Source organism: Prionailurus viverrinus, chromosome A3 (genome assembly GCF_022837055.1).
Source record: "Prionailurus viverrinus isolate Anna chromosome A3, UM_Priviv_1.0, whole genome shotgun sequence".
In the NCBI taxonomy this organism is placed as follows: domain Eukaryota; kingdom Metazoa; phylum Chordata; class Mammalia; order Carnivora; family Felidae; genus Prionailurus; species Prionailurus viverrinus.
This window is the reverse complement of record NC_062563.1, coordinates 12399191-12426410: the sequence shown is the minus strand read 5'-3', so window position 1 is coordinate 12426410 and position 27220 is coordinate 12399191. Positions and strand designations below refer to the sequence as shown.

The window sequence follows — 27220 nt, the reverse complement described above, 5'->3', positions numbered from 1 at the left end:
AACTTCAAGTTATGCTTTTATACAACAAAAATTTCTTTTTACCATAAGTACAGAGGACTCACCAGCTAAATAAAAACTCCGTACCACAGAAACCAGACTGGCCTCCTCGTAGGCAGTGGCTCCATCCCCATCCTCATGGTCTCAGGCTGCCTGAGCTGTTTCTAGAAGTTGACAAACATGGACCACTGATTTTCTCAATCATCATTTTTATTAATTGGCTTTATAGGCTAAAGTGCATAGTAAAGACAAAAAAGGAAATGCATACATAGGAAAAGGGTATTTTTCTCACCAACATTAGAAAGACCTGAGATGCCTAAGTGTCTGTTCTAGGAACACTGGACTGAGGGAATATGTATGCAGGCAGCAGCAGGCCTGGGGGCTGGCTTCTGGCAGGGGTCTGGGGCCTGCAGAAGCTGCTGGCATGCTAACCCTGCCCAGGCAAAAGCTGTAGTAGTGTTGGGACAAAAGGTCATACTTTGGATAGGTGCTGCTGGTTTAGTTCCATTCAGGGCCTTGGGGAACCAGCACTGCTACTGAACTCCTGCAGGCAAAGAAACCACCATTCCAAAGTGCCAGTCACAGGAGAGGGTATGAGGGATCACTCCTTAGTCAGCCTGGGCCTGCTGCAGAGCCCCCAGCTGTGGGTAGTCGCACTTTCCCACTCTGTGAACATGTAACTGGGTCAGGGTTAGTCACGGAAGTCTTTGTCTTATCACATGCCTCCATCTCCGGGAGTGAGGATGCCCCAGGAGGAGAGTGGGAGGGATTTTTGTGCTCCTTGAAAGGATAAGCAGTTCATAAACAACTCCTCTGGGCCTCTGTTTATTGGAATTAAAGTTAGTCTACAAATTAGGGCCTGGCAATTAGAATGAGTCTGCTTCACTTGAGTTCATACTCTGTGCCCCCGGAGCACTTCATTAAAAATATCTGAGTCAGGACCCAGAGATACCAGTAGGTAGCCCTAGGTGGAAGCCCCAAACATGCTCCAGAGAGCCTGTCCACTAACTTGCAGGAGAAAAAAAGAAGGTATCTGTTAACTTTGCTCTCAGTTCTGGAGGTAAAGTGCTTATTCTAGCGCAGGGGAAATCTAGAAACAAACGTGGGCAATCCCTAAAAGTGGATCCTTAAATAGGTACTAAGACTAAAGGACAATAATAAAAAACAAACTTCGGTTCCTTCGTAAGGGAGCCGATCCCAGCCGGGTGGTGGCTAGGCACAAGGCAGCGGTGCACCATCTTCCTACATCATCCTCCGGATCTCCTCAAAGTTCATCAAGTTGTTGGCCGTGTCAGACCAGGCAGGGTGCTGGGCTCCATCCATCTCAGAAGCAAGCTGATTGCTCCTTTCCAGAGTATGATTTATGCCCCCGATCACCTCCTTGCAGTCAGGACATGTGCCCCTCTGCATGGCTCCCCCACAATCGCTAATCACGTAGATGTGACCATTGGGGCACTTGAACCAGTGGCCCCGAGGATAACCCATAGCATTGACTATCTGCACTCGTTCTTCCTCTGAGATGCCCAGGCCAGAGCAGGGAAGAATGGTTTTCAGAGCTTCCATCTTTTTCTGCACAAACTTTTCATCCTCCTGGGTGAACTTACATGTTCTCTCGAGGATCTTCCGGACACTGTAGACCTCTTCTGCTGTGCTACCTCTCAGCTTCCCCTCTGCTATCTTGCAGCGGGACAGGAGGTTCACCAGGTATGTGAGCCTCTGGATTTCACTTTGGAGGTCATCCAATTCCTGGCTGGTAAAGCTCAAACGCTTCTTGGCTAGCCAGTCATGGACTTGCTCTAGTCGACTCCTCACTCTCTCTTGTTCTAAGACATGCACCTTTTTCAGAGAGTCTGACAGGCCAGCCAAGCGGTCGTAGAAGCTGATGTAATTCTCAACAAGGCCCAGGTCCTTCACTGACAGATTCTTCTGGGCCAGCTTCTCCTTTAACATCAGAAAGTCTGAAGGAAGCAGCTGGTGGAGGAGGCTCTTGCTCTCCAGGAGGGCCCTAAGTCGTTCCTGGCTGGTTGCAATTTCCCCTGCTGAGCCCTGAATCTTTTCCTTGACGATTTCAATCTCTTCCAGCCGCCGTTTGATGCTGGTTCCATACCTCAGGTTTTTGCGGATGGGCACCTGGCAGATAGGGCACACTTTCAACTTGATGGCAACTTCATCATCTTTCTGCTCATTCATGTAGAAGTCCAGGGCTTGCACCTCAAAGATGTGGCTGCAGTCTTCTAGCTGCACAAAGCGGGCGTCAGGCTCATCTTCAAAGCCAAAGAAGATCTGGGTGACTTCTTCCTGGTGGCAGACACGGCACTTCTTGGGGCACGGTTCCCCACACAAACCGATGCAGGGGTGGCCACAGGCCAGCAGCTTAGTACAAGGCACGTAGCATGGGGGTCGGTCGCAGGGCTCAGAGCAGAGTTTGGTGCACTGGTAGTGCTGGCAGCGCCAGACACAGGGCTCTACGCAGGGGCTGCACAGTTCCCCACACTTCTTCTTGCACTGGCTGTGGACACAGCGGTTCTGACAGGTCCGTTGGCAGGGTGGGCACTCGCCGATGCACGGCTCCTGGCACTTGTGTGAGCAGATGAGCAGGCGCTTGCAGGGCTGCTGACAGCGCTCATGAAAGCGCCCTTCGAAGCAGCTGTGGCAGGTTCCGGGACAAGGATGCCCACAGTCCAAGATCGTGCCACACTTGGTGGTGCACTTGACTGGCAGGTCATACACGAGGTCTTCCACATTACCACATTTCACCTGCTGGCTGTGCCCACACTTGAGTTTCACGGTGACCATTTCTGAGCAAAACCGCACACAGTCTTCACCGCAGGGATGGCTACATCTGTGCCCACATTTCAGAACCTTGGGGCAAGGTTCTTGGCAGCAAAAATCTGACTCAGGCATGGAACAAGGAACCATTTGTTCGTGACCGCACCGAGGAATGATTTTGCGCACCTTCACCTGACAAGGCTGACACTCCTGGAAGCAAACAAGAGGGCACCGGTGCCCGTCTTGACAGATAACCTTCTGGCAGGGCTTCATGCATTGGAACTCCTTGTGTGAGGAATCATAGGGGTGGCAGGCACGGGTGCAGACATGTCCACAGCCCAGCCGGAACTCACAGGGTAGGCTGCAGCCTCCTTCGGGCACTTTTTGGAAATCAGAAGCTTTGGATACTAAGGTGTGGGTATCAGGATGGTTCTGGCAGCACAGCTGGAGTGTGCGGCCTATTTGATTGTTCTCTCGAAGGGTATGGATGATCTTGCTCCACAAGGGCACCTTGGCTAGCATCTGCATGTTTCCGATGCAGTACATACCCTTCTTGGCACGGGACAAGGCCACACAGATGCGGTTGGATATCTGGAGAAAACCCACCTTGCCCTCCTGGTTGCTCCGCACTAATGAGAGGAGGATGATGTCATTCTCTTCCCCTTGGTATTTGTCAACTACATGGACCTTGACGCCAGCAAATGTCTTGGCTGGCATGAGTTTGCGCAGGCAGAATAGCTGCCCCGTGTAGGTGGTGAGGATGGTGATCTGGGAGGGGAGGTACTCCTGGCACAGGAAGTACTTGCACAATTCTACCACAAAGCGAGCCTCATGCTGGTTCTGGTGGCTTTTGCCTTCTTGGATTTCCTGTTCAGGAAAGTTGTGTTCTACAAAGAAAAGGTTGGAAGCGACCCCCTAGAAAGGAAAAGAAATGGTATGTCAGAAGGTTCACTCATACAGTTCTTCCTATTTTCAGATGTACTGGCCACTGACCCTATTCCAGGGAGAGACTTAGCGAGGCTTTTTGTATACTTTGTACCATAATCTTTAATTCTGGTGTCAGTCACTACTGTATGTTTTCTTTTGGGACCATGGCAAGTAGGAAAATGGATACAGAATTTGTCTATTTTAACTTCTAATACATTTGATATTATAATTTCCAACAGCCATCCATAATCCAACTATTACGGTTCAGCAAACAGGCAGAAGTTATGATGATGTTGAGCGAGCAGCTAACTTACAAGCACTCCACTGTGCTGATTGCTTTACACACATTATCTCCCTCAAGACAATAATGTAACGAGGCAGTACCCATTATTCTCACTGTACAGAAGATCAGGACATTCAGAATTGGTGTTATCACTTGCTCAACAGTTACACAGCTGCAGAGCTGGGATTCAAAACCCATGTCTGTATCTCTCAACTTCTACACCATTTCTACTTAGTGACGAGCTTTTAAAAAAGTTGGCTCTAGATCCTTCTGAAAACCCTTTTTCATCCTAAGGTAATACAGCCTCCTTGGTTGTTGATACATCACAGAAAGATCAAATAGGACAGACTCACCTTTATCTTCTCATATTTGAGAACAGAGGGATGATTCTCCAGATCCTGGTAAATGTAGGGGGTCAAAAGCCGGGCAATTTCAGGGCGCATGCGGTGCTGAAATAAGACACACAGGTCATTAGAAACATGGGCAGAAAGAGGGTGCCTGGCTGGCTCAAGTTGGTATAGTGTGTGACTCTTGATCTCAGGGTTGTGAGTTCAAGCCTCACATAGGGTGTAGAGCCTACTTAAAAAAGAAAAGAAAGAAACATGGGCAGAGAATAAAGGGACAGTTTTCTAAAGACTAGGTTGCTGGTGGAAAATCTGGAGGTAATGTGAAAGAATAAGGAGAAAAGAGCAGACTGTAAACAGCTCTTTCATCCAACACAAACTCAGCTCATCTTGTGGTATTTTATTTTTTTTAATTTTTTTTTTCAACGTTTATTTATTTTTGGGACAGAGAGAGACAGAGCATGAACGGGCGAGGGGCAGAGAGAGAGGGAGACAAAGAATCGGAAACAGGCTCCAGGCTCTGAGCCATCAGCCCAGAGCCCGACGCGGGGCTCGAACTCACGGACCGCGAGATCGTGACCTGGCTGAAGTCGGGCGCTTAACCGACTGCGCCACCCAGGCGCCCCTCATCTTGTGGTATTTTAAAACAGAAAAGAAAAAAAGTCTAACAGTCATTGAATTACTAAGCCAGTTTTTTTTTATTTAAAAACAAAATTTTTTTTAAATGTTTTTATTTATTTTTGAAGGAGAGAGAGAGCATGAGTGGGGGAGGAGCAGAGAGGGAGATACAGAATCCGAAGCAGGCTCCAGGGTCTGAGCTGGTAGCACAGAGCCCAATGCGGGGTTCGAACTCACGAACTGAAATCATGACCTGAGCCGAAGTCGGACACTTAACCAACTGAGCCATCCAGGCGCCCCTAAGCCAGTTTTATTTTTATGAGACCTTTCTTGCTGGCAACTGGCAGGCTCCCAGGAGACTTCTCCTGAACATGTGGTAGGTAATAAGAGAGGTCCGGCTTCTTACCTGGTAATTTAGACGGACGAAGGGAATGTTTACTTTCACCAGTCGTTCAAAGAGGGACACCTCAAGGTTGAAATTCTTGGCTAGATCATACACATTGGCGCTGGGACGCAGCTGAGAAAACAAACATGTTTGAGGACTCTCTACTGACTTATTTTATCCATCCAATCATATACTCACTTAACCACCAACCTACCCATCAAATGTTTTTCAGTGCCTTCTATAAGCCAGGCACTGCTCTAGGTACTGACAGGCTAAGGATAAAGAGTGACAAGGACATGAAGGCAAGAAATAAGGGTGATGTGATGGAGTGCCCAGGAGTGGTGGTTCCTTAAATAGGCCTCCCTAAAGAGTGACACCTGAGGTGATGCCAGCATGGAGGAAGTTGCCTATCATTTGAAAAGCAAGGTATGAGGGAGCAGGAAGGAGGGCAGGTGGTGGGAACACAGTGAGCAAATGATGGTGATATGAGAAGTCAGAGAAGCAGGCTGAACCTGAGAATATCTGCCTCTTTAGGCTACTTTAAGAAGCTTGATTTCTGTATTAAGTCAATGGGAAACCACTGGAGGGTTTTAAGCTATAGAGTGTCATGATCTGACTTACTTTTTTAAAAAAATTCACTTTGGCCCCTTTACAAAGAATAGATTAGAGGACAGCAAAAATCAAAGTAGGGAAACAAGAAGGAGGCTGTTTTAATAGTCCACTTGAAAGGTCATTATGAAATGAATGATACTATCTCTCAAACATACCCGATATCTAAGAGCACCTGCTCTTAGAGTGAATGTGGGAGGTGAGGGAAAGAATCACAGAGAGCTACTAATAAGTTTGAGGACTGGTGAAGCAGAGAGGCCAGGGTCTTCTGTCTGAGTGCAACCCTCCAAGAGCCCTCTCTCTTCATCTTCCAGGGGCACCTGCCCTACCTGCTGGTGGTCCCCAATCAGAATGAGGTGCTGGCAAGCTTTGCTCAATGTAGCAATAGTGTGGGCCTCAAGGACTTCAGCAGCCTCTTCCACAATGACAATCCGAGGCTCTACCTTCTGCAGGATCTGACGGTATTTGGCAGCACCTGGAGTCAAGAGAGAAGAGGCTCCTCTAAGCTGATGCACTGGAGGCTGGAATCTGAGTCTGTGAAAACTGAGTCCTCACATCCATCCAGGGCTGTGGTGGCCACTGAATGAGAGAATAAGTGCTAATGAGTGGTCTCCAGACCACCAACACCCATGTTGGTCATTGTCAGGTTATCGAATGCAGCAGGGACAAGTGGGTGCATTTTATCACGAGTTCCCTAAACATAATTCACTTTCAATAGCTTTTCATGGCCTTTCCCTCTAACCTCCTAAAAAAGCTTCTCTTTACCTATCCTAGATAATCTGATAAGAGCTTGGCACCAGGAGTGAATGGCTGGATCTGGTAAACTTCCCCATGCTTTCTTACCTGTGGTTGTCATTCCTACAACCTGGGCATCTTTCAGGATGTGCAGGTCTTCCTGGAGCCTCAGCTCAGCCATTCTCTCTGCTGACGTGCGGTACTGGCGCTCATAGTTGAGGATCTTTCGGCGGGTGTCGGCCTGGTACATCTGTAGCCACAGCCTGGAGAATGTGAAGAACCAGAGAAAGAAGATGTGTGCTCTTTAAGATGGTGGAGGAACCCCCTGCAGTGTGTATGAGGTGGAACCGAGACCCTTGAGGAGCTTACGGGCCACAGAGGGAGAGGAAGGAGAGACCTAGGTTTGCAGGGAACCAAGATTCCAAAATGCCCAACAAAAAGAAGTACAGAGAGATGTACATAGGTGGCTAGGAGCTAAGGAGGAGAGTAGAATAAAGAATACGGGTTAATTATTGAGAAGAGAGTAAGGGACTTCAAAAGCTTCAAGAATTTCTCACAAATTCTCCTTGGCACATCTCTGAGTCCCCTTCCCTAATTCTCCAGTCTCATTTTACAAGTAAAACAGATCATGTCACTACTCTGCTACAGAATGTTCCAAGAGCTTTTCGGTACTTTTTGAAAAGTGGCTTTTGATAACCCGGCTCCTCACCTTTGCCCCATGAGTCCCTGCAGTTAGGCCCCTCCCACCTCTCTGACCTCACTTTCCATTTCTCTGAGCCACAGCTATGCTGGCTGCCTTCTTTCAATTTCTCAATTGTCAAGGCCTTTATGTATGTGGTCCCCATAATTTCATCTGCTCCCCATTCCCTGCTGGTCTTGTTAATGTCTACTAATCCTTCACATCTTGCCTTGTCACGTTCCTGGATACCTCAGACCAGCTCAAATCCCGTGTTCATATTCTTAGCACTCATTGTTCTTTTATTTCTTAGCGGTTATGCCCATTTGTTAACTTTTTATTTGTGGAATTAACTAATTTGTCTCCCTGGATAAACTCTAAGCTCCATTTAAAGGTAGAGCCAAGGGGCGCCTGGGTGGCTCAGTCGGTTAAGCGTCCGACTTCGGCTCAGGTCATGATCTCTTGGTCTGTGGGTTCGAGCCCCGTGTCAGGCTCTGGGCTGATGGCTCAGAGCCTGGAGCCTGCTTCCGATTCTGTGTCTCCCTCTCTCTCTGTCCCTCCCCCATTCATGCTCTGTCTCTCTCTGTCTCAAAAATAAATAAACGTTAAAAAAAAAAAAAAAAGAAAAAAAAGGTAGAGGCAAGTGTCTATTTTATCCCATGTCTGCACCCCTAGCACTCAGTCAGATTGGTTGCACTGGGGGTATGCAACCAATCATTAGTTAACAGTGTTGAAGGTTGGGGTGGAGGGATGGGGGGGTTATGTTGCAGGAACAGAAAAGGAACCCTTTGGGGTAATCACGTGCACTGGTTGGGAGTTGGGGGGAGGAGGCAATGGGCATAAATACCTATATAGCTGCCAGCGAGAATTCAGGTCCAGCTGCCAAACATCTTGGATTTCACTGGCCTCAGCCTCAGTCATGGTGTTGAGTTTGCGAAGTTCAACCTTTACTTTCTTTTTCATTTTCTTTTTCTGGCTGCGCTGAGTCTGTGGACATCATTAACAGCCAGGGTTACCATCTGAGCAGAAACTGGCTCAGTTCTAAGACCAAGGTTGAGACCAGAGCACATTAAAAAGGGGCTGTCACCTCGGAAGAACTTCCTTGAATGTCTCAAACTCTTCTAACACATATCCATTGCAAAGTGGCTAATTGGGGGCTCTGGATCCAGTCTGCCTGGGTTCAAAGCTGCATCTACCTCTAGAGTAAGTTACTCAACCTTTATGTATCTCAGCATCGCCTGCTACAAAATGAGGAATAATAACAATACATCTTTGCAGGGTTGCTGACTTGACTAAAGGAATAAATACATGAAAGCACTTACAATAGTACTGACACTTGTTATCACTGAATGTCCTTTGACCACATTCTATTTCTCATTCCTAAAACATGTCATGAAAAGTAGTACAGGTAGGTCTTTCTTGTTAAACGCTGTACAGGGCCTGCTAAGATGGTCTTAATGCCATCATATCGAGACAGTACCTTTCACAAGAGGGTGAAAGGCACCATTTAGGAGAAAGTGCTCTCCCCTGGCTCTGTCACTAAGGACTGGCATGAAAGATGGATGTCACAATGTTATGAACTTCCCCTTAGTTCCAAACCAAACCAATCAACTCCCCCTGAGGCCACGTGGCAGAGAGATGCCCAACCCATAATTCCAAGTATTAGGATCAGATTTGAACTAGAAGATCAAGTTAAAAGCTAGCAGACCAGGGAAAACTGCATCCAAAGTTGACTTTGAAAGTCTCTTAAATCGTAAGTTTAGAAAATGTTATTTTGAGTATCCAGTACTCTACCGTCATAGTAATGAATGGTAAATTTGGAGGACCACTTGGTTCTACCAAAGGAATGACCAGAGGAAAGTCTGGGCATTCACATTATTCTGGCTTTAAGAGAAATATCAAATTCCAGGGTGAATAAAGGATGAGTACTCCCTCCAGCCTGTAAGGCTTGCTTCATTCTGCTTTACTTGAATTCTCTAAAATCTTAATGTATTTTTCATAGATTCATTCGTACTTGAGAAGATAATATCCATGAAAGCATCAAGCACTGAGACTGTAAGTGTTTGATCTGACCCATATGTGGTGCATTTTTCTGAAAGTTCAAGAGAAGCCATTTGGCCACCTGCTTCCTGTTTTTCTAAGTTGGAATTTCTTGCCAGCGCCCTTCTGAAGGGTCATAATTTTTATACTCTTGGGAACTGGACCCATCTTATACTACAGTGAGGACAAGGTGAATACCTTGTGAGGACAAGGTGAATACGCTGCTATAACAGAAATGGGTGAAAATAAGGGGCTGCAGTTCTAGTCAGAACAGATGTTCTCAGGCCTGTTTCAGGAGAGTTTAACCCCCACCATCTGGCAGTAATAACTGAACTCCCATTTCCCATTCTGTCAGGGCTTCCAGAGGCCATGAGGAAGTGAGCTTACCTCCCACTCTCCTCCAGTTTGCTCCTGACCACCTGTTGTCCCGGGGCCATAGTTATCGAGCCTCATGGCCAGAAGCACTTTAGCCAACTCCTGGACTGCCCCATTCTCTTCCTTCTTCCGCCGACGAAGTCTAACCACCTCTTCCTCCTCAATCACCCGGTCTGCTTGAATTAGGTCAGCCTCCTCAGCGATCTCAATCAGCGAACCCTCCTCTTCTCCTTCTTCTTCCTCCTCCTCCCCTTCTGCCTGGGCTAAGAGGAAAGCAGGCAAGACAAGGGTGAAACTCTTGAAGCCAAAGAATGGAAGGGGACACTTATAAGAACTTAGATGTACGAAAACATTCTCAAGGGGTTTAAGTGGTTACTTCTAGCAGGGGAAACTGGGAGAAATGAGTGTTAGGGGAGGGAGACTTAGGTTTCCTTATATACTTTTTTGTTATATTTTTAAATATCATATAAACATATCCCTTTTTAAGAAAGGTTTCACTTATGTCAAATACACAAAGGAAGATATATGATGTAAACGGGCAACTTAAAGGATAATAACAATACATAAAATGAACATCCAGGGTTGCCTCGGTGGCTCAGCTGGTTAAGCACCCGACTTTGGTTCAGGTCATGATCTTGCAGTTTGTGGGTTTGAGCCCTGTGTTGGGCGCTGTGCTGACAGCTCAGAACCTGGAGCCTGCTTCAGATTCTGTGTCTCCTTCTCTCTGCCCCCATTCCCGCCCCCGCTCATGCCCTCTCTCTAAAATAAAAACATTAAGAAAAAAAAAAAATGAACAACTAGGTACATCCCACCCAATTTGAGGAGAAAATCCCCAATTTCTCGAAGACACTTGTGGGCCTGTCTAACCTGAATTTTGTATTGCTCATTCCCTTCCCTAGCTTTTTGAAATAACCTTACTATATACATAATGCATACACATCTCTAAACAACACATCATCTAATTTTGGCTTTTTTTTTTTCATTTCTTGAGCTCTACATAAATGGAATATTATAATGTATTTTCCTATACCTTGCTTTTTTATTCAGCCTGTTTTTGAGATTCATGTTGCCAAATATGCTGTAATTCATTCCTTTTCACTGCTGTACAGTATTTCATGATCTGAATGGACAGTAACTGATCCATGTGCTGTACAAATATTGATGAATATTTGAGTTTTCTCTTTTTCTATTATTTGAAAGTGGTGTACCAATTAATATCCCCACTAGCAGTGTATCATAGTTCCTACTGCTCCACCTTCTTGTCAATATAGCAAACTTGAAAATTTTTGGCAATCTGATGTGTAACAGCATCTCATTGTGGTTTTATTAGCTCTTTTCTAATGAGTACTTTCCATATGTTTATTGACCATTACAATTTCCTATTTTGTGATGTGCTTGTTAAGTGTCTTTTATTTACTTTACTATCAAGCTATTGTCTTTCTCTAATTGATTACAGCTCTTTATATATTCTAGGTATTACTTTCAAGTTTTAGTCTCCAGTCTTTACCATGTTCCACCTTAAGATGTGATTCTTGGTAAACATGCACTCTTACCTGTATTTTCAGGTCCTGCTGGAGCAACACTTTGGGTGAAAGAACCGACACCCAGGCCCAGCCACTCCAGCATCATGGAATGCTTCCAGCCCTGGAAGCAAATCCAGTCACTATCCTGAGGAAGGAATTAAATATCAGTCATGAGAATTCCATGACAACCAGTGTAAAGGAAAGGTTTCTGAGAAGGATCAAAAGTAGTTCTCTTAAAATTCAGAGGCTGCAAGCTGGCAACCCTTGGGCAACGGGACCATTAAATACAACTTGTAGAGAATTTTAAAAATAAAAATTTCTGCTCTTGACAAAATCAGGATCTATGGCAGCAATGAGCCTGCATCTGAGATGGCAACAAATGGCTAAGAGTGGGTTGCTACCATTTCTTTTCCAGTCTGCCAAGTCCTCTCTACTTTCCAATGTCTCACACCCAGCTTGCTTTAGTCATTTATAGATTGACTGACTGACCCCTTCAGGCTTCTGGGTAACCCTAGAAATCACCAACTCAATGATAACAGAGCTACCATTTCAATGGGTTCCTGGCCAACCACTTTACAGGAATTGTGTCAGTTACTACTTAGAACATCCTTTGAACGCAGGCATTATTACCCGTTTGACTGTTGAGAGACTGCTGACTATCATACTGGCCATGGCACACAGTCTATGTTACCTTAGGTCACTAAGGTCACTAAGCCTGACTTCCAGGCTCTCTATATAGGCTGGGTTGCCTTATGATTTTGCTTTATAGAATAATCTCTTATAGCATACTAATTAAGTGGTTTATAAATACTAACTTGTTTATCCAAATAATAGTCCTATACCAATTACATTGATCTGTTACAAACCGCCATTTCTGCAAGTCAAATTTACAAATATTAGCAATTTCATATGGTTCAACTTAATGTTATTATTATCCCCACTCTATAAAACAGGAAGCAGGCACAGAACAATTAAGTAACTTGCCAAGTGCAAAATCAGAATTCACATCCAGCATGCTGACTCCAGAGTCTTGCTCTTGACTAGTATACTCAGCCACCTCTCCTCATGAAAAGGGACTTCTCACATTATGGCAGCATCAGATTATCCTAACAGCTAATGCTTCGCATTGTTGCTTCTGCTAGAGACTGCCTCCAAGTACTGAGGCAAGAGAAATGCTTACAGCCCCCAGGATGACCCCTACCTGTACTGGTCCATTCATCAGGCTTTTCCAATGCTGGGGGGAGATGTACTTCTCCAGGTGCTGTTCCCGTAGTACACCACGCATGGTACACTCCAGGGTCTGGGCCCCTTCATGCAGCTCTTGCTCTGACTCCTTCATTTGTGTCACAATCTGCCAAAAACAGAGGGAAAGAAATGATAAGCAAGTGAGATCATCCCCTAAACTCAGTTTCTGCCATGAGGGAAAACAAAGCTAAAACAGGAACAGCAAGAGAGAAGAAATAAATAGACCAGTCAAAAAAGTCTTAATTTAAATAATCTTAAAACTGAAGGGTTACTATCTAAAACGTCTAACAGACTCCTACCAACCAGTAAAAAAAAGGAACAAATAACACAACAGAAAAACAGGCGAAGGATACTGTTGTGGAGACTACTTCTCTTTTTCTTGGTAATAGGGACTCAGAGTTTTGCTTGGGTACACTGCTGCCCAGCTAGAAGATGACATTACGCTGGCCAATGGGCTGTAAAAAGGGCTGTTGGTGGTTTGCAGGGGGAGTAGCCTTAAAAGGTCCCGGCAGGGGCTGGGAGGGGTGGTATGCTCCTTTCTGCCCTTTTTCCATCTTGATTTTGAGGGCAAAGGTCACACCATGGGATTAACAGATGGAATGCCGGAAGGAACCTGAGTCCTTCACCACTTTGTGGAGCACCTATTTCCTCTGGACTGCCTACCCAGAAAGCCACTGCTACCTAGTCTATTTCTACCATGAACTATCTCAGATATCCAAAGCTGGGACTCACACTCATGTAGGCCCTTCGGAGGTGCATGGGGAGGTTGCGACGGAATTCCCGCTTGTTCCTCAGCTCCCTCAGGGTGAACTGCTTCAGGATTTCACTGTTACTCCTTCCACCCACCCGCACGATGCTGGTCTTTTGACACTTGTAGATGCCTATGGAGCAAAGTGGAGCATAGCAGAGGTGAGAGGAGCCATGCTGGATTCCCTCAGGTGAGAGCTGTATGTGTTTCGGATTGTTATCTCAGCTGGTTCCTTAGGGAACAAACTGGTACCTACGGGAATCCACCCTATTAATGACCAAAAAGGCCTCAGAGATGATATGACCTGTAGAGCAGTAAAATGTGTACTTAAGAACACAGGCTTTATTTTTTTGAGAGAGTGAGCGAGAGCAAGCTGGGGAGAGGGACAGAAGGAGAGAGAAAGAATCTCAAGCAGGCCTCACATTCAGCACGGAGCCCAATGCAGGGCTCGATCTCACAACCGTGAGACCATGACCTGAGCTGAAATCAAGAGCTCAACCAATGGAACCACCCAGGCACCCCAGAACATAGGTTTAGAATCAGATATCTGGGAACCCAAACCTTGACTTCACCACTATTGCTATGTAAACTGGGGCAAGTTTCTAAACTTAAGGCTTCAGTTCTTCATCTGTGATTTGAAAGTAAGCACTTAGTAAATGTTCTCTGTTATTCACTCTACAGGTATTTACCAACTGGTCACTATGTGCCAGGCATGTGCTAGGTTCTTAAGATATAGCAGGTAAAGCACAGACTCTATTCCTAATTTGTTCTCAGGTCTCACACTCTGGCACAGAAGATACACGTTTAACAATTTCTCATAATAGCAATAAGCACAGTAAGTACTGTAAGTACATGATGCTGTAAATATATAAGAGGGCAACTTACCTAGTTTGGGTGGGGTAATCTAATATTTAAACTGAGACTCCAAGAATAAAAAATATTTAATCTGGGTGAAAGGAAGATAGGGAAAATAATATTCAAGGAAAAGGAAAAACATATTTATTCATTCATTAATACAATTAGTATTTTTTTGAGTGCTAGAATCCATAAATATAGCAAGAAAGAGGACCAACCCACACAGTGTTTATGGTCTAGGGTAGAAACTCATACAATAAATTGTTACATATGTATTAAGTCTCTGAAGAAAAAATACAAAAGGAGGCTTAACTTTGTCTGGGGGCAACTGGAAAAATACACCTGAAGAGATATTTAAGGGGAGATCTAAAGAATGAGTTGGAGTCAACCAGGCTAGATGATAGATGAAGTCAAGATGCAGAGAGAAAAAGTGTCTTCTAGAGATGGGGGAACAGCATGGCCCAAGGGAGAAGCTGGAGGAATTCAAGGAACTGCAGACAATCAGTGTTGTTGGAGTTAGGAAGAACAAGGGAAGAGGAAGGAGATAAGGTTCAGAGTTGGCTGGAGCAGACCAGACAGAGCCTGCAGGTCATGGATAGGACTACGGGCTTAGTTCAAATAGCAATAAAATTTAAGCTACCGAAGTTGGTGACGGTTCAACTATTAATGTCTTGATAGAGAACAATTTTGCCTAGAATTACCTTCCAGAAACTGGTCCAAAGCATGATTAGTATAACATACAACCAAGATGGGGAATTTCTGGACGCTAATTTGCCAGACAGGCTCATTGGTTAGAAGTGCCTGAACGATTTTTAGACCAACGTAGGTTTTGCCTAAAAAAGAAAGAAAAAGGAGAGTTAAAAAAAAAAAAATAAAGACTTTCTAGAAGGCGTAATTAATTACTTACAGCAAATTATTATTAAAAAAAATTTGAAGTCATACACTGAGATGGTTTAAAAATCCAAGAAGCACAAATGAGTATTTTACAAAAAGTGTCCCTGCTCTTCTCCCAGTCATCCAGTTCCTCTCTGGGAAGCAAACCAGTATTACCAGTTTCTCCTGTAACTTTCCAGAGTTAGTCATTCTATGCAAATGCAAACAAAAAATGAATATAGTCTTTCTCTAGCCTTCCCTTTTTTTTTCAATGCAAATAGCTGCAGACTATTTTCACTACTCTACATCTTGCTTTTTCACCCAATGTACCTTGGAGATAGCTATCAGCACATAAAAAGAATCCCTTCTGTTTTTTGCAGCTTTAAGATATTTTTTCACAACTGTAAGGTATTTTTTAGCCAGTTGTTTACTGGCTACTTGCTAACTCTCATCTAGCAAATTATTTAGAAATGCTTTCAATATACCACAGACTTACCTTTGTGAAAGGAGGGAAAAACTCAGAAAAATCAACATTCAAGTTAGAGTTATGGGCTCACTAGTAAATGGCCAATAATTAATTAATTATGTCTACAAATAGCTAAATCCTTACACTGTCAGGTTGAGAAGTTAGCCACTGTTCTCAAAAAATCAAAGGTGAGTGAGGTAGCAATACAAGAAAATCAAAGATTTCAGTATAGCAAGATAAATAACAACAATTTCTTCCTTCCTTTTTTCCCTTCGTTTGGGTTTTTTTTTTTTAAATGAAGTAGGCTCCACACCCAACATGGGATTTGAACTCACGACCCTGAGAGCAAGAATCTTGTGTTCCACAGGGGTGCCTGGATGGGTTAGTCACCTTTTTCCCCTTCAAGTAAGTATTGAGTGCCTAACAGGTGTCAGGCACTGGGTTAGATGCAAGAAATACCATAGTGAGCGTAACAACTATGGTTCTTATTTTCCTGGAAAATACAGACTTGTAGAAGAGAAAGATAATCACAGAAACAAATGTAAAATCATAAATGTGGGAAATGAGAAATACCCAGTACCAAAAAACCCATATAATTGGGATTCTGGCCTAGTCAGAGGTTAGAAGAGACTTCTCTGGGGAAGTGAAAACTGAGTTAAGAGTGGGCAAGAAGGAATAGGGATAGGGTTGGGAGGTTTCTGCCATATTCCAGGCTAAGGCTTGACTTCAGCGGGAGACGGGAGATAAATAGGCAGACAGGGGAGAAGTTTCAGAGGTAACATTGACTGGAACTTGATAATGGTTTGGCTAGGGTGGGGAACAGAAAAGGAAAATTAGGTTTCTAGTTGCAGGACTGGATGGATAAGGATACCTCAGAAGGAAAGAAAATCTTTATAATTTAACATTTACTTTGGCTCCTTCCTTTCCCTTAGAATAGATACTTTTTGGGATTCCCACCTCAAAAAGGACCCCCTTTACTGCTTCCCCCTCATATTCACCAGTTCTTCCCTAGTAACCATTTATGTGTGTGGCTTAAGCTAGCCTGAAATTATTACTACACTTGGAACTAATGAGTCCTAATTCAAATGATAACATTAAGGGAAATTAACTGCAACATGTAGATTTTGAATATACAAAAAGCTCCTCCAAAGCAGTAAGAAGTCATTCAAAAAGAACCCAATCCACAGAAGTAGTAATATAAATAGCCAATAAACTGACAAAAGGATATTTAATTTCATTCTTTCAAAAAAAATTTTTTTTTTTTTTTTTTAAGAGAGAAAGAGCAAGAGACTGCGAGCGGGTGAGAGGGGCAGAAGGAGAGAGAAAGAATCTTAAGCAGGGCTTAAGGAGCTTGGCGCAGGGCTCGATCACACGACCCTGGGATCATGACCTGAGCTGAAATGAAGAATTGGATGCTTAGAGCGCCTGGGTGGCTCAGTTGGTTATGCAACTGACTTCGGCTCAGATCATGGTCTCACAGTTCATGAGTTTGAGCCCCACGCTGGGCTCTGCACTGACAGCTCAGAGCCTGGAGCCTGCAGCCCTCTTTGGATTCTGTGTCTCCCTCACTCTGTCTCTCTCAAAAGTAAATAAACGTTAAAAAGAAAAAAAAAAATGTTGGATGCTCAACTGACTGAGCCACCCAGGTGCCCTTCTAATCTCATTCTTAATGAAAAAAATACAAATTAACCACCGTGACATACATTTCCAGGGAGTGATTTGGCAATATCTATTAAAATTACACAATTATATATTCTTTGATCAGGTTAGGAAATTTCTCTTCTGCATATGTTTTGTTTGTATATGAAATGATTCACAAACAAGGCTATTCACTGAAATATTGTTTGTACTAATAAATCTTTCCACACGGGACTGGTTAAAGACATTATTCCACTGTATGGAATATTATGCAATCATAAACAAGAGTTACTACTTATGTACCAATATGAAAGGAACACCAAGATATTTTCTAAATGGACCAAGCAACATGTACAAGATGATTTCTAGCGTAATGGGTTAAAAAAAAAGTAAGGGGTGGGGTGCCTGGCTAGCTCAGTCAGTGGAGCACACAACTCCTGGTCTTGGGGTTGTGGGTTCAAACAAGCCCATGTTGGGTAGAGAGATTACTTAAAAATAAAATCTTAAAAAAAACAAACAAAAAGAGGGGTGCCTGGGTGGCTCAGTTGGTTAAGTGTCTGACTTCAACTCAGGTCATGATCTCACAGTTCCTGAGTTCAAGCCCCACATTGGGTTCTCTGCTGTCAGCACAGAGCTCACTTCAGATCCTCTGTCCCTCGCTCTTCCCTGCCCTCCCCCGTTCTGTCAAAATAAACTTTAAAAAATTTACAATAAATATATAGAAAGAAAGAAAATCATAAAGTACAATAAATATATTCAATTCAACCATTTGCTTGAATATTTATAGAATACCTCTGGAAGGATCAACAGGAAGATAACATTGTTTTAGGGAAAGGAACTGAGTGGAATGGTGGGAAGAGAGATTTAAAAAAATTTTTTGAAACATTTTTACTAAAACATAAAAAATAATGGTTCAAAATTTTTAACCTCACAGATCAGCAAAACCTGCTGATCAGCAAAAAACATTGAGATAACACACAATACTGGAGAAGATATAAGGAAATTGGAACACTAGTTCATTCTTGGTGAGAGTGTAAACTGGTACATCCTTTTTTTCTTTTTTAAGCCTTGAAAGCATCTCTTTAATTATGCATATTTTTCCATTATATAGGTGTTTCTTATCAGAAAAAAGTTTCCATTCAGTTACATAACTTTTTTTTTTTAACGTTTATTTATTTTTGAGAGAGAGTGAGCCAGCAAATGGAGAAGAGGCAGACAGAGAGGGAGACAGAATCTGAAGGAGGCTGTAGGCTCTGAGCAGTCAGCACAGAGCCCGACGCTGGGCTCGAACTCACAAACGTTAGATCCTGACCTGAGCCAAAGTCGGAAGCTTAATAACTGAGCCACTCAGGTGCCCCAGGTTATATAACTTTTTATTGTGAGTTGCTATTACTTTATCAGTGTTTTTTATTTTTCTCAAGATTTTAAGTAAACTCTACACCCAAGATGGGGCTCGAACTCAGAACCCTGAAATCAAGGGTCACGTGCTCTACTGACTGAGCCAGCCAGTCAATAGCCCTATTAGTGTTTTTTAAAGACCTCTTTCCAGGGTTTTTTTTTTTTTTTGTTTTTTTGCATGTGTGTGTATCCTTTATGGAGGATAATTTAGCAGTACACACTATAACTATTAATGTGAATTCCCACTTTAGGAAATAATAAGAATACCTAAATATAAACACATACCAGATACATAGATATATAGATGATGGACACTTACCAAAGCACTCTATGTAATGACAAAACAAACAAACAGACAAACAAAAAACATCATGGTACACTCACTCCTTACAGTGAATGCAGGCATAGTAAAAAGAGTGAGACACATTTCTAAATGTGACTGGAGTGTAACGAATGTAAAAAATGTCTGTAACATGTTATAAAAATAACTGACCATTTATGTTATTGAAAGAAAACAAAAAGTATGAGTGCATGTATGTAAACATAAGAATACAGACACAGAGATAGATCAATGGTCGCCTTTGAGAACATCTGGAAAGATACACATCAAACAATAGCAATTATCACCACAAAGTAGGATTAGAGTGGCATATGGGGATGAGGGTGCAGAGAGGCATATTTCCATGAGAAGTATGGTGTAGTAGTTACAAGAGGCAGGACTCTATAGAGTCAGTGCCTGAGTTCAAGTCCTAGGTCTATCACTTACCACCTTTATGAACTTCAACATATTATTCAACCTCTTTGTCTTAGTTTTTCATCTGTAAAATAGAATGGTTTCTACTTCACAGAGCTGTTGTGAGGATGCAATCAGTAGATACAACACTACTAGCAAGTAGTAAAATGCTACTTGGCACACAGTGGTAATGTTATGTATTTGATATTATTTAATTTAAAGTAATATAAAATTAAATAAAAATTAACATAGCCTTTGATGAAGCAAAGGTCATGCATCTTCCTAAATTTGACCCCTCAGCAGTCTTCTCTAACCTAGTGACTTTTATTACCATGCATACCAATGGCTGCCTACTGGAAAATCACCATGAACAGCTTTGTAAGTAGGTTTGATGCCCATTTCAGGAGAATGTTTCTAATCAAGACACTCAAGAAACCTAGAGACAAGCCTCCCTTACCTATCTCATAGGGAAGAGGTCACGTGATCTGAAAAATTCTCTTACCTGTTCCAGGAGGTCCTTGAATAATAGCCAGTTCCCTTGTGAGAGCAAACTGCAAGGCTTCCATTTGGGAGTCATCCAGCTTCAGGGCTTCTTTTGAGGGCCACTGGCTAGGATCTAAGACATTCACTCTGGGATATCTTAAGCCTTCGGCATTCCTCAGAGAATCCTCAGTGGGTGAGGGATTCTTCATTAAGGGAGTGAAATCATATCTGCCCCCCATTAGCAAGTACCTTGGCTCCCTCACGTAAGAGTCACATTCCACAATGTTCCTCTGGAAGGGGACATCCTCCTCCTGGACCTCCTGAAGTCCTTCCAGGACATGCCTATAGGCCTCAAAGTATGCAGTTGTCTCCACCATAAGGAAAGAGTCAGAGGGCTGGACCTCCGCTAGCAGCTGTTGGCTCTGCTCATTGAAAGAGAGCTGGACAATTCCTCGGCAGAGATCTTCCTGCTCCCGATTAGACACGGTGGCAAAAAGAAATGTTTCAAAGTTGTCCTTGGACATGCACACCAAAGATCCATAGAGCAACCGCTTGGAATTCTGCCAGCGAACAAACTTTAGTGGTTTTGTGTCAAACTGCACCTTGTAGACAATGCCTGATGAGGAACACACGGGGGTGATAATCCTGGTATCAAAGTAGATTCGAATGTCATCAAATTTTCTCTTCCTGAGGCCTTGGTCTTCAAAGCTTTGGAGAAGTTCCAAAATGCCTTCACGTAGGGGTCTAACAAAATCTTCTCTCAGGAGTCGGAAGTGGGTATCCAGATAGATAGCAGTGCTGTCGTATTTTCCGGTAATGATGTTGGGACGAAGGAATGGCCTCTCATCCAAGTGCACTTCATTGTAAGTAGGATAAATGGGCATGGTCCTGTAGCTCTCAACATGGTCCTCTGCCTCAGGCTGCACTAGAGTGTAGGTATCCACTCTTAAAGTGCCCTCTCGCCTCTTCTCCTGCAGATGTTCGATGATGGTCTGCACCTTTTCCAGGTTCTTCTCTGTCTCCTCTTCTATGTCAACCCCAGAGGCTCTCAAAGCGTTAAGAGAAGCTGGCAGGAGGGAAATGAGCATGGAAGTTTCCTGCACAGAGCTGGCGGGGAAGACACTTACAAGGTCCTGGAGGAGAGAGATGATGTTGCTAATGTGTTCTGGATATTGGTTTCGAATGTCAGGGATGGGTTCAGTGACCATTCCTACCACATAAGTTGGTAGGCAGACTTTGAGGAATTTGGAGTTCTTCAGTATGCCCAGGACATGGAGAACACTCTGGCGGTCCATTTTGGAACTGCAAGCCTTCCTAAGAACCTGGCAGATGAGCTCAAGGAAGTTGGATTTCATAAAAGAATGAGACAGGAGCTCTTTCAGCCCTAAACTTGTGGCAAGAGTGATGACCACCTCAGAAGGGTCTTTCTGCAGAAGACTTTCTAGGAATTTGTAGCCCAGTTTCTTCACTTGCTGTGGTTGTTCTGCAGGCTTCTGGTGTGGGGTTCGCCACTGCTGGAAGTTTTCATCGGACCACGGTGGTCTGTGGTTCCTTCCTTCCTGGTTGCCATTTCTCCGCCTAGCATCATTTTCCTGACCACGTCTTTGGCCTCTAGGTTCATCACTAGTGCGCCCCTCATGGTTTCTCCTTCCCTGATGTGGATTCCTGCCCATAGCCCCAAACCTTTCTTCTCTTTGCCGTACAGGAACAGCATGGTTGGTGGCCCTAGGCTGCCTTCCGGGCTGGTTAGCTCCTCCTCTGAGAGCATTCACTGGTGAGTTATTGGCCTGATTTCTAGCTCTTGGTGGTAATTCTCCATCCACAGGCCCTAAACACAATGGGAATACTGGGTAAGCACAAAAGTCAAGGTACAAGGAAATCTAACAGAACAACAAGGGACATACTCTCATTTTCCAAAACAACAAAGGAACTTAGTAGGTTTTCTTTGCAGAGAAAAAAGACTTCCTATGAAATCATGTAATAAATATAAAATAGATTACTGTGGTTGCAGCACATACTATGAAAACATTGTTTTTTCAAAGGGTGCAAAAGGGAAAAAGAATAAACATTTGTTGGGGCACCTGGCTGGCTCAGTCAGAAGAGCATGCAACTCTTGACCTTGGGGTTGTGAGTTCAAGCCTCATGGTGGGTATAGAGATTACTTAAATACATAAACTTTAAAAAAAAAAAAAAAAAAAAGAAACATTTGTTGAGTGCCTAATCCGTGTTAGAGGATAAATACTTGCAGTATCTCATTTAATCCTCATGAGCTGAGATTATTTCAGAGGGTCAAAAAGATCAGTTCATTGCTTCTGAGTCTTCTGCCAGTACCAAATAATAGCCAAAGCATGAATTTCAGAGCAAAACAGTCCTGATTCAAATCTTGCCCTTGCCACTTCCTCACTGTATAACCTTGAACAAGTCAAATACTTTCTTTAAGCCTAAGTATCTATGTAGGTGTAAAGACTAAACGTTTGTAAGATGCTTAGTAGTATACCCAACATGTAAAAAGTTCTCATTAATGTTATTACTAGTGGCACTAGTAATACTTTTCCATTGGGAATACTCTATTGATTTCCAGGCCACTGGATCTGCCACTAAACAATTATGTTACAGTACAGGCAACACAGGCATCAAGTGGGATAAAATTACAGGAGAAATGCTTCTTGAAATTTGTCCGGCATCAGATGGCAAGGGGGAAGGTGGGGTTTCCTTTACCAAGATGTTTTCGAGCTAGTTAATACATTGAGAATGAAACCGAAAAAGGAAATTCAAATTTGTTTTAGGAAACTGAAAAATGAAACTCAAGTTTTTCTCCTTTCTGAAGCACAAGTTCATCCACATAGTATTATTTACTACCAGCCCTCAGATAAGAAGTTGTTGGGGGAAGGAGGAGATATACCAAGTCCACACATGAAAGCTAACATCACCCTGTGGATGAAGCTGAACTTGTCTTCCTTAATTTGCCACACCTTTCAGAAGTAAATTTGGCCAAATTAACCAAGAGCCCACTGTCTTTCACTTTCGTTTCCTATAAAATTGATGGAGCTGACCCAACTTGGCAGAATTACTTGGAGCTTTTAAATACAAACAAAATAAGATTGTGTACAATGATGTGAGAATAAAAATGTTATGAATGCACATCATATTCAAGATGACTGTACCATTTCATGACATTAGATGCTAAATCTATTTATGTGCACTTTTCCTTGTTTTGTACTTTGCAGAGAAAATTTTGAGGTGACAACATAAAGGAACATTTGGCAAAATATAAACCCTGTATTACTGAAGTCTAAATTTTATAAGTGTTACCTTATTTACTTTTCAAACTCTCAAAATATCAAAAGAAAGTCCTTCTAATATTTCAATCTGACCCAAAGACTTGATGTTTTGAAGAATTAAAATTGGTATTGTTTCTCATTCTTTGAATAGTCACACAGCTCATAAAATAAAATTCTACAGTTCTTCCTCATTTATTCTACAGCTAAAACTCAGATGACATGTTGCAAACTTAGGGAAAAACAGGAATCCATTTGGTTTTGTTTGAAAGTTCTAAGCAAATAGAAAAATCATAGCAGTAGAGTAATGTTTTTGGAATGAGCTTTACTTTGGTGACTAGGATTCTAGACATATGCCATTAAATTAAATACATATCCATTAGCCATGTATGGTTATTAAGAATCTTAGACATGGTTAGCCTGAATTAAGATGTGTAACTTTGAACACTGAATACCAAAAATAGGGTAAACATCTCATTAAAGTTTCTTTATACTGATAACACCTTAAAATGATAATATTTGAGGAGCGCCTGGCTGGCTCAGTCAGAAGAACAGGCGACTCCTGATGTCAGGGAGGGGGGTGGGGGGGTGTCATCAGTTAGAGTCCCACCTTGGGTGTAGAGATTACTTAAAAATAAAATCTTTAAAAAAATGATAATGTTTGAGTATTTAGGGAAGTAAAAATACTGAAATTATTAAAGTACTTGACAATAAAATATTTTTATTCAGTTACTACAATAAATGACATTATTTGGATATACTCATTTAAACACATGTTAAATTAGGTCACGATCTCGCGGTCCGGGAGTTCGAGCCCCGCGTCGGGCTCTGGGCTGACGGCTCGGAGCCTGGAGCCTGTTTCCGATTCTGTGTCTCCCTCTCTCTCTGCCCTTCCCCCGCTCATGCTCTGTCTCTCTCTGTCCCAAAAATAAATAAACGTTGAAAAAAAAATTAAAAAAAAAAAAAAAAAATAAACACATGTTAAATTACTATTAAATTTTTAAAACGGATTTCATGTGTTTCTTTTTGCTTTTTAAAAAATGTTTATTTATTTATGTTTGAGAGAGCAAATAGCATGAGTAGGGAAGGGGCAGAGAGAGAGGGAGACAGAGACTCCCAAGCAGGCTCCGTGATGTCAGCACAAGGCCAGATGCGGGGCTTGAACTCACAAACCACAGGATCATGATCCAAGCCAAAACCAAGAGTTGGGACACTTAACCAACTGAGCCACCCAGGCACCCCCATCTTCTTACTTTTTTAAATGATGCTACTAGAAAATGAAAAATTACATTTCTGGCTTGCATTATGTTTCTTTTGGGTAGTACTGCTCTAAAAATTATTTCCAATTCAGACACCTTATCGCTGTCTTTGTTAATGTGAACTATACCCATTCATCAGCTCTTAGGAAAAAGAGAGGGTTGTCTATTTTTCAGTCATTCATGCTGTGGCTAAGGAATAAGCCATTCTTTACTTAAGAGAGGCTGTTAGTCTTAGGCGGGTCTGCTCATCCATAGGAATTCAATTTCCTTCCCATTAAGTAGAAAATCTTGCTCACCTCTGTGGTTAGTATAGGGATTTCTTGGCCTGGCCTCCAAACAAGGTCTTCTGTCCTCCATGTCTGAGTTACCTGAATTCCTCCACGCTCACGTTATTTTCGGTTATCTGGAAATCTGCACAGATTGAGAGAGATCAAGGCCCCTGAAACACAGCAGCTAGCAGAAAAATACCCAAAACAGCATCAAGCCAATCCTCCTGCTTCCACATCTTAATGATTTGTAAACTAAGAGTTAAACACAGATTTAATCACAGGCACAAGTGTTCAACTCTGTGAATGCCCAGTATGATATAAAATGTTAAATTCACCATTTAGGTGATTTCAAATTCCTCCCTCCCTCTTATCCTTGCACTTCGTTGAGGCAGAGGGAGTGTCATCAATTCCCATTCAGAACTACTGTTTGGTTTATGTCTTTAGCCAAGTTACTTAATCGGTTGCTAGGTTTCATTTTCCTCTCCCACGAAGCAGACAAATATTGTTGCCAGGGAAGAAAGAAGCACATTTTTGTTAATCCAAAAACCATGTATTCACCATGCCATCCAACAGTTATGCTATACAGAACTCTATAGCTTACAGTATTCTACAGTTTGTAAATAATTAGTGAGCAGTTATCCCTTATCCTATCGTTTGGAACGCAGCCAAACCGATTAAGCCCTCTGTTCTACTGAATCAAAGAGAAAAAATTACATATTTCAATAACCAGAGGCTTAGCATCTACAGAATGCTGTTTCCCCAGGACCAGCTAGAAATCTGCAGTTTTTTCCTTCTCCTTTCTTCTTAAAGATTTTTGACAGTGATCCTGTAAGAGGAAGAGGAAGCCCCTTTAAGGGAACTTCTCAATGCAACCCATACATATCATATGAGCCGAGGCTAGGGAATGAGTGGGTGACTCAGAGTCCCCAGCAAAGGGATTTTTGAGACTGTCCCTGTAACTGACTTTTAAAATATTCATAGTTGGAAACTGTGAATAGATTTGGCATTATATGAGGAGTAGCTTTTATCCTCTTCAGAAAAAGGAGTCCTTTTCCTTCCTGCCGGGAATATTTTGGGTGAATCTCTTCTCTCATCTTATCAAACCCAGCTCTCAAGTGCATTCAGTATTTTGGGTGTGTGTGTGTGTATGTGTGTGTGTGTGTTTTAATTAAAAAAAAAATTCTGAGGAGAAAATGCCTTCTCCTCTGGTTGAAAAATACTAAAACAGAAACTCAAATTTTCTGAAAAGGGGTAAAAGAAATGGGAAAAAAGAAAAAGGGAGGAGCAGAGAGAACAGGAAATGCTATGAAAAAAAGCAGACTAAAGTGAGTTTCTTTGGGAATCAAGGCCTAAAAGGGCAGGAAGAAGAAAATCAGTGATGGTCAAGGTGGTAGAGGGGTCATATCAGAGAAGGGTAATGGGGGGGGGGGGGTAGGAGGGGGGATGGAGGAGGCTGAAACCAGAGGCCGGAGGTGGGTTATCAGGGGGATTCTCCAGGGTCCCGAGAGGATAGAAGGAGGGACGGAGGGGTCACCGGCAACCAGGAGCCCAGGAGTTTCTGATGGAGATATTATGGGGTCGGTGGGGGGGGGGGGGGGGTTAGGGTTAGGACCGGGAAGTGGCTAGGCTGGGGCGGAAATGGCAGGGAGGTAGAGGGGCTTCAAGAAGGTCTGGCTGAGCCCCGCTGCGGGGGGGGGGGGGGGGGGGGGGGAGGCCGGTGTTGGAAATGGGGATGAGGAACCCAGGTGCTGAGGGTGAAGGAGGCGGTGGCCGGGGAGGACACAGGAAGACGAAGGGGGCGGCCGGGGCAGAAAATGAGGGCAGACATGGGGGTGGGAGGCGGAACTAGCTGATGGGGCCGGAGGCAGAGGTGGCGACGGGGGCGCCGAGGGGGTGGAGGGGCTCTGAGGGACGAACGTGGGGCTCTGAGGTGGGTGATGGGGCGGCGTCCTGAGGGGGCGGCGGGGATGCTGAGGCAGGTAGGGGGCACTGGGGGCTGAGGAGGCGGCGGGGACGCTGAGGCGGGCGCCGGGGCTCGTGGCGGCAGAGGTAGTGGCGGGGCGGCGCGGGCGCCGGGGCTCGCGGCGGGCAGAAGCAGGTTCGGGGCCGGGGCGCGGGACGGGGGGGGGGGGGGGGGGGTCACTCACCCGGCTCCGGCGCTTCTTCTCGCAGCCACAGCCGCCGCCGCGACTGGTGCTCGGACTCCGGCCCAGGCTGGTCCGCGGCCCCGCCCGGCGCCGCGCACTTTCGGTTTCCTTTCCCCCCGCAGACACTGGGCGGGGCGAGGGGCCGAGAGGAGGGGAGGAGGAAGAGGGGAAACAGTGGAGTTGAGCGGGGGCGGGGAGGAGGAGGAGGAAGAGAAGGAGGAGGAGGAAGAGGAGGAGGAGGAAGAGGAGGAAGAGGAGGAGGAGGAGGAGGAGGAGGAGGAGGAGGGGACCTCTGGGCTGCGAACGATGCTCTGCCGGCTCCTCCGCCCTCAGGCCCGGCAGGGGCGGGTGGACGGACTGGTGTCGCCTCAGCTCCCCACGGCGGCGGGGCCGGCGGGCTCGGGCGGGCGCGGCTGAGGGGAGGGGACTGAGGAGGGCGGGTTAACAGCGCCCAGGGCCGTCGCAGGCCTGAGCCCGCCCCGGAGGAGGGGGAACCCGCCGGGTGGCTTGGTGCGTGTGAAGCGCGACATGGCGGCGAGGCCGACGA

At 44.1% G+C, this 27220-nt stretch overlaps 1 protein-coding gene across 1 annotated transcript; it reads right to left on the bottom strand.

Moving 5' to 3' along the window:
* Positions 1-189: 189 nt before the first annotated feature.
* ZNFX1 (zinc finger NFX1-type containing 1) lies at positions 190-27217 on the bottom strand. Its single transcript, XM_047852675.1, has 14 exons — positions 26674-27217; positions 24554-24668; positions 19740-21548; positions 14831-14962; positions 13259-13407; positions 12483-12632; positions 11312-11426; positions 9771-10021; positions 8191-8330; positions 6776-6930; positions 6262-6407; positions 5345-5455; positions 4330-4425; positions 190-3681 (listed from the first exon to the last, which is right to left on the bottom strand). Exons 2-14 carry the CDS (start codon positions 24612-24614, stop codon positions 1240-1242), a joined length of 5757 nt encoding a protein of 1918 aa, XP_047708631.1. The 5' UTR covers positions 24615-24668; positions 26674-27217; the 3' UTR covers positions 190-1239.
* Positions 27218-27220: the final 3 nt, after the last annotated feature.

Excerpts from the sequence above, each read along its gene's own strand:
- ZNFX1 (XM_047852675.1), bottom strand. The coding sequence starts at position 24,614 with ATGGAGGACAGAAGACCTTGTTTGGAGGCCAGGCCAAGAAATCCCTAT. Across the intron at positions 11,427-12,482 it reads TGATGAATGGACCAGTACAG|GATAGTGACTGGATTTGCTT; the intron begins GTAGGGGTCATC and ends TTCCTTCCTCAG. Across the intron at positions 3,682-4,329 it reads TCAAATATGAGAAGATAAAG|GGGGTCGCTTCCAACCTTTT; the intron begins GTGAGTCTGTCC and ends TTTCCTTTCTAG.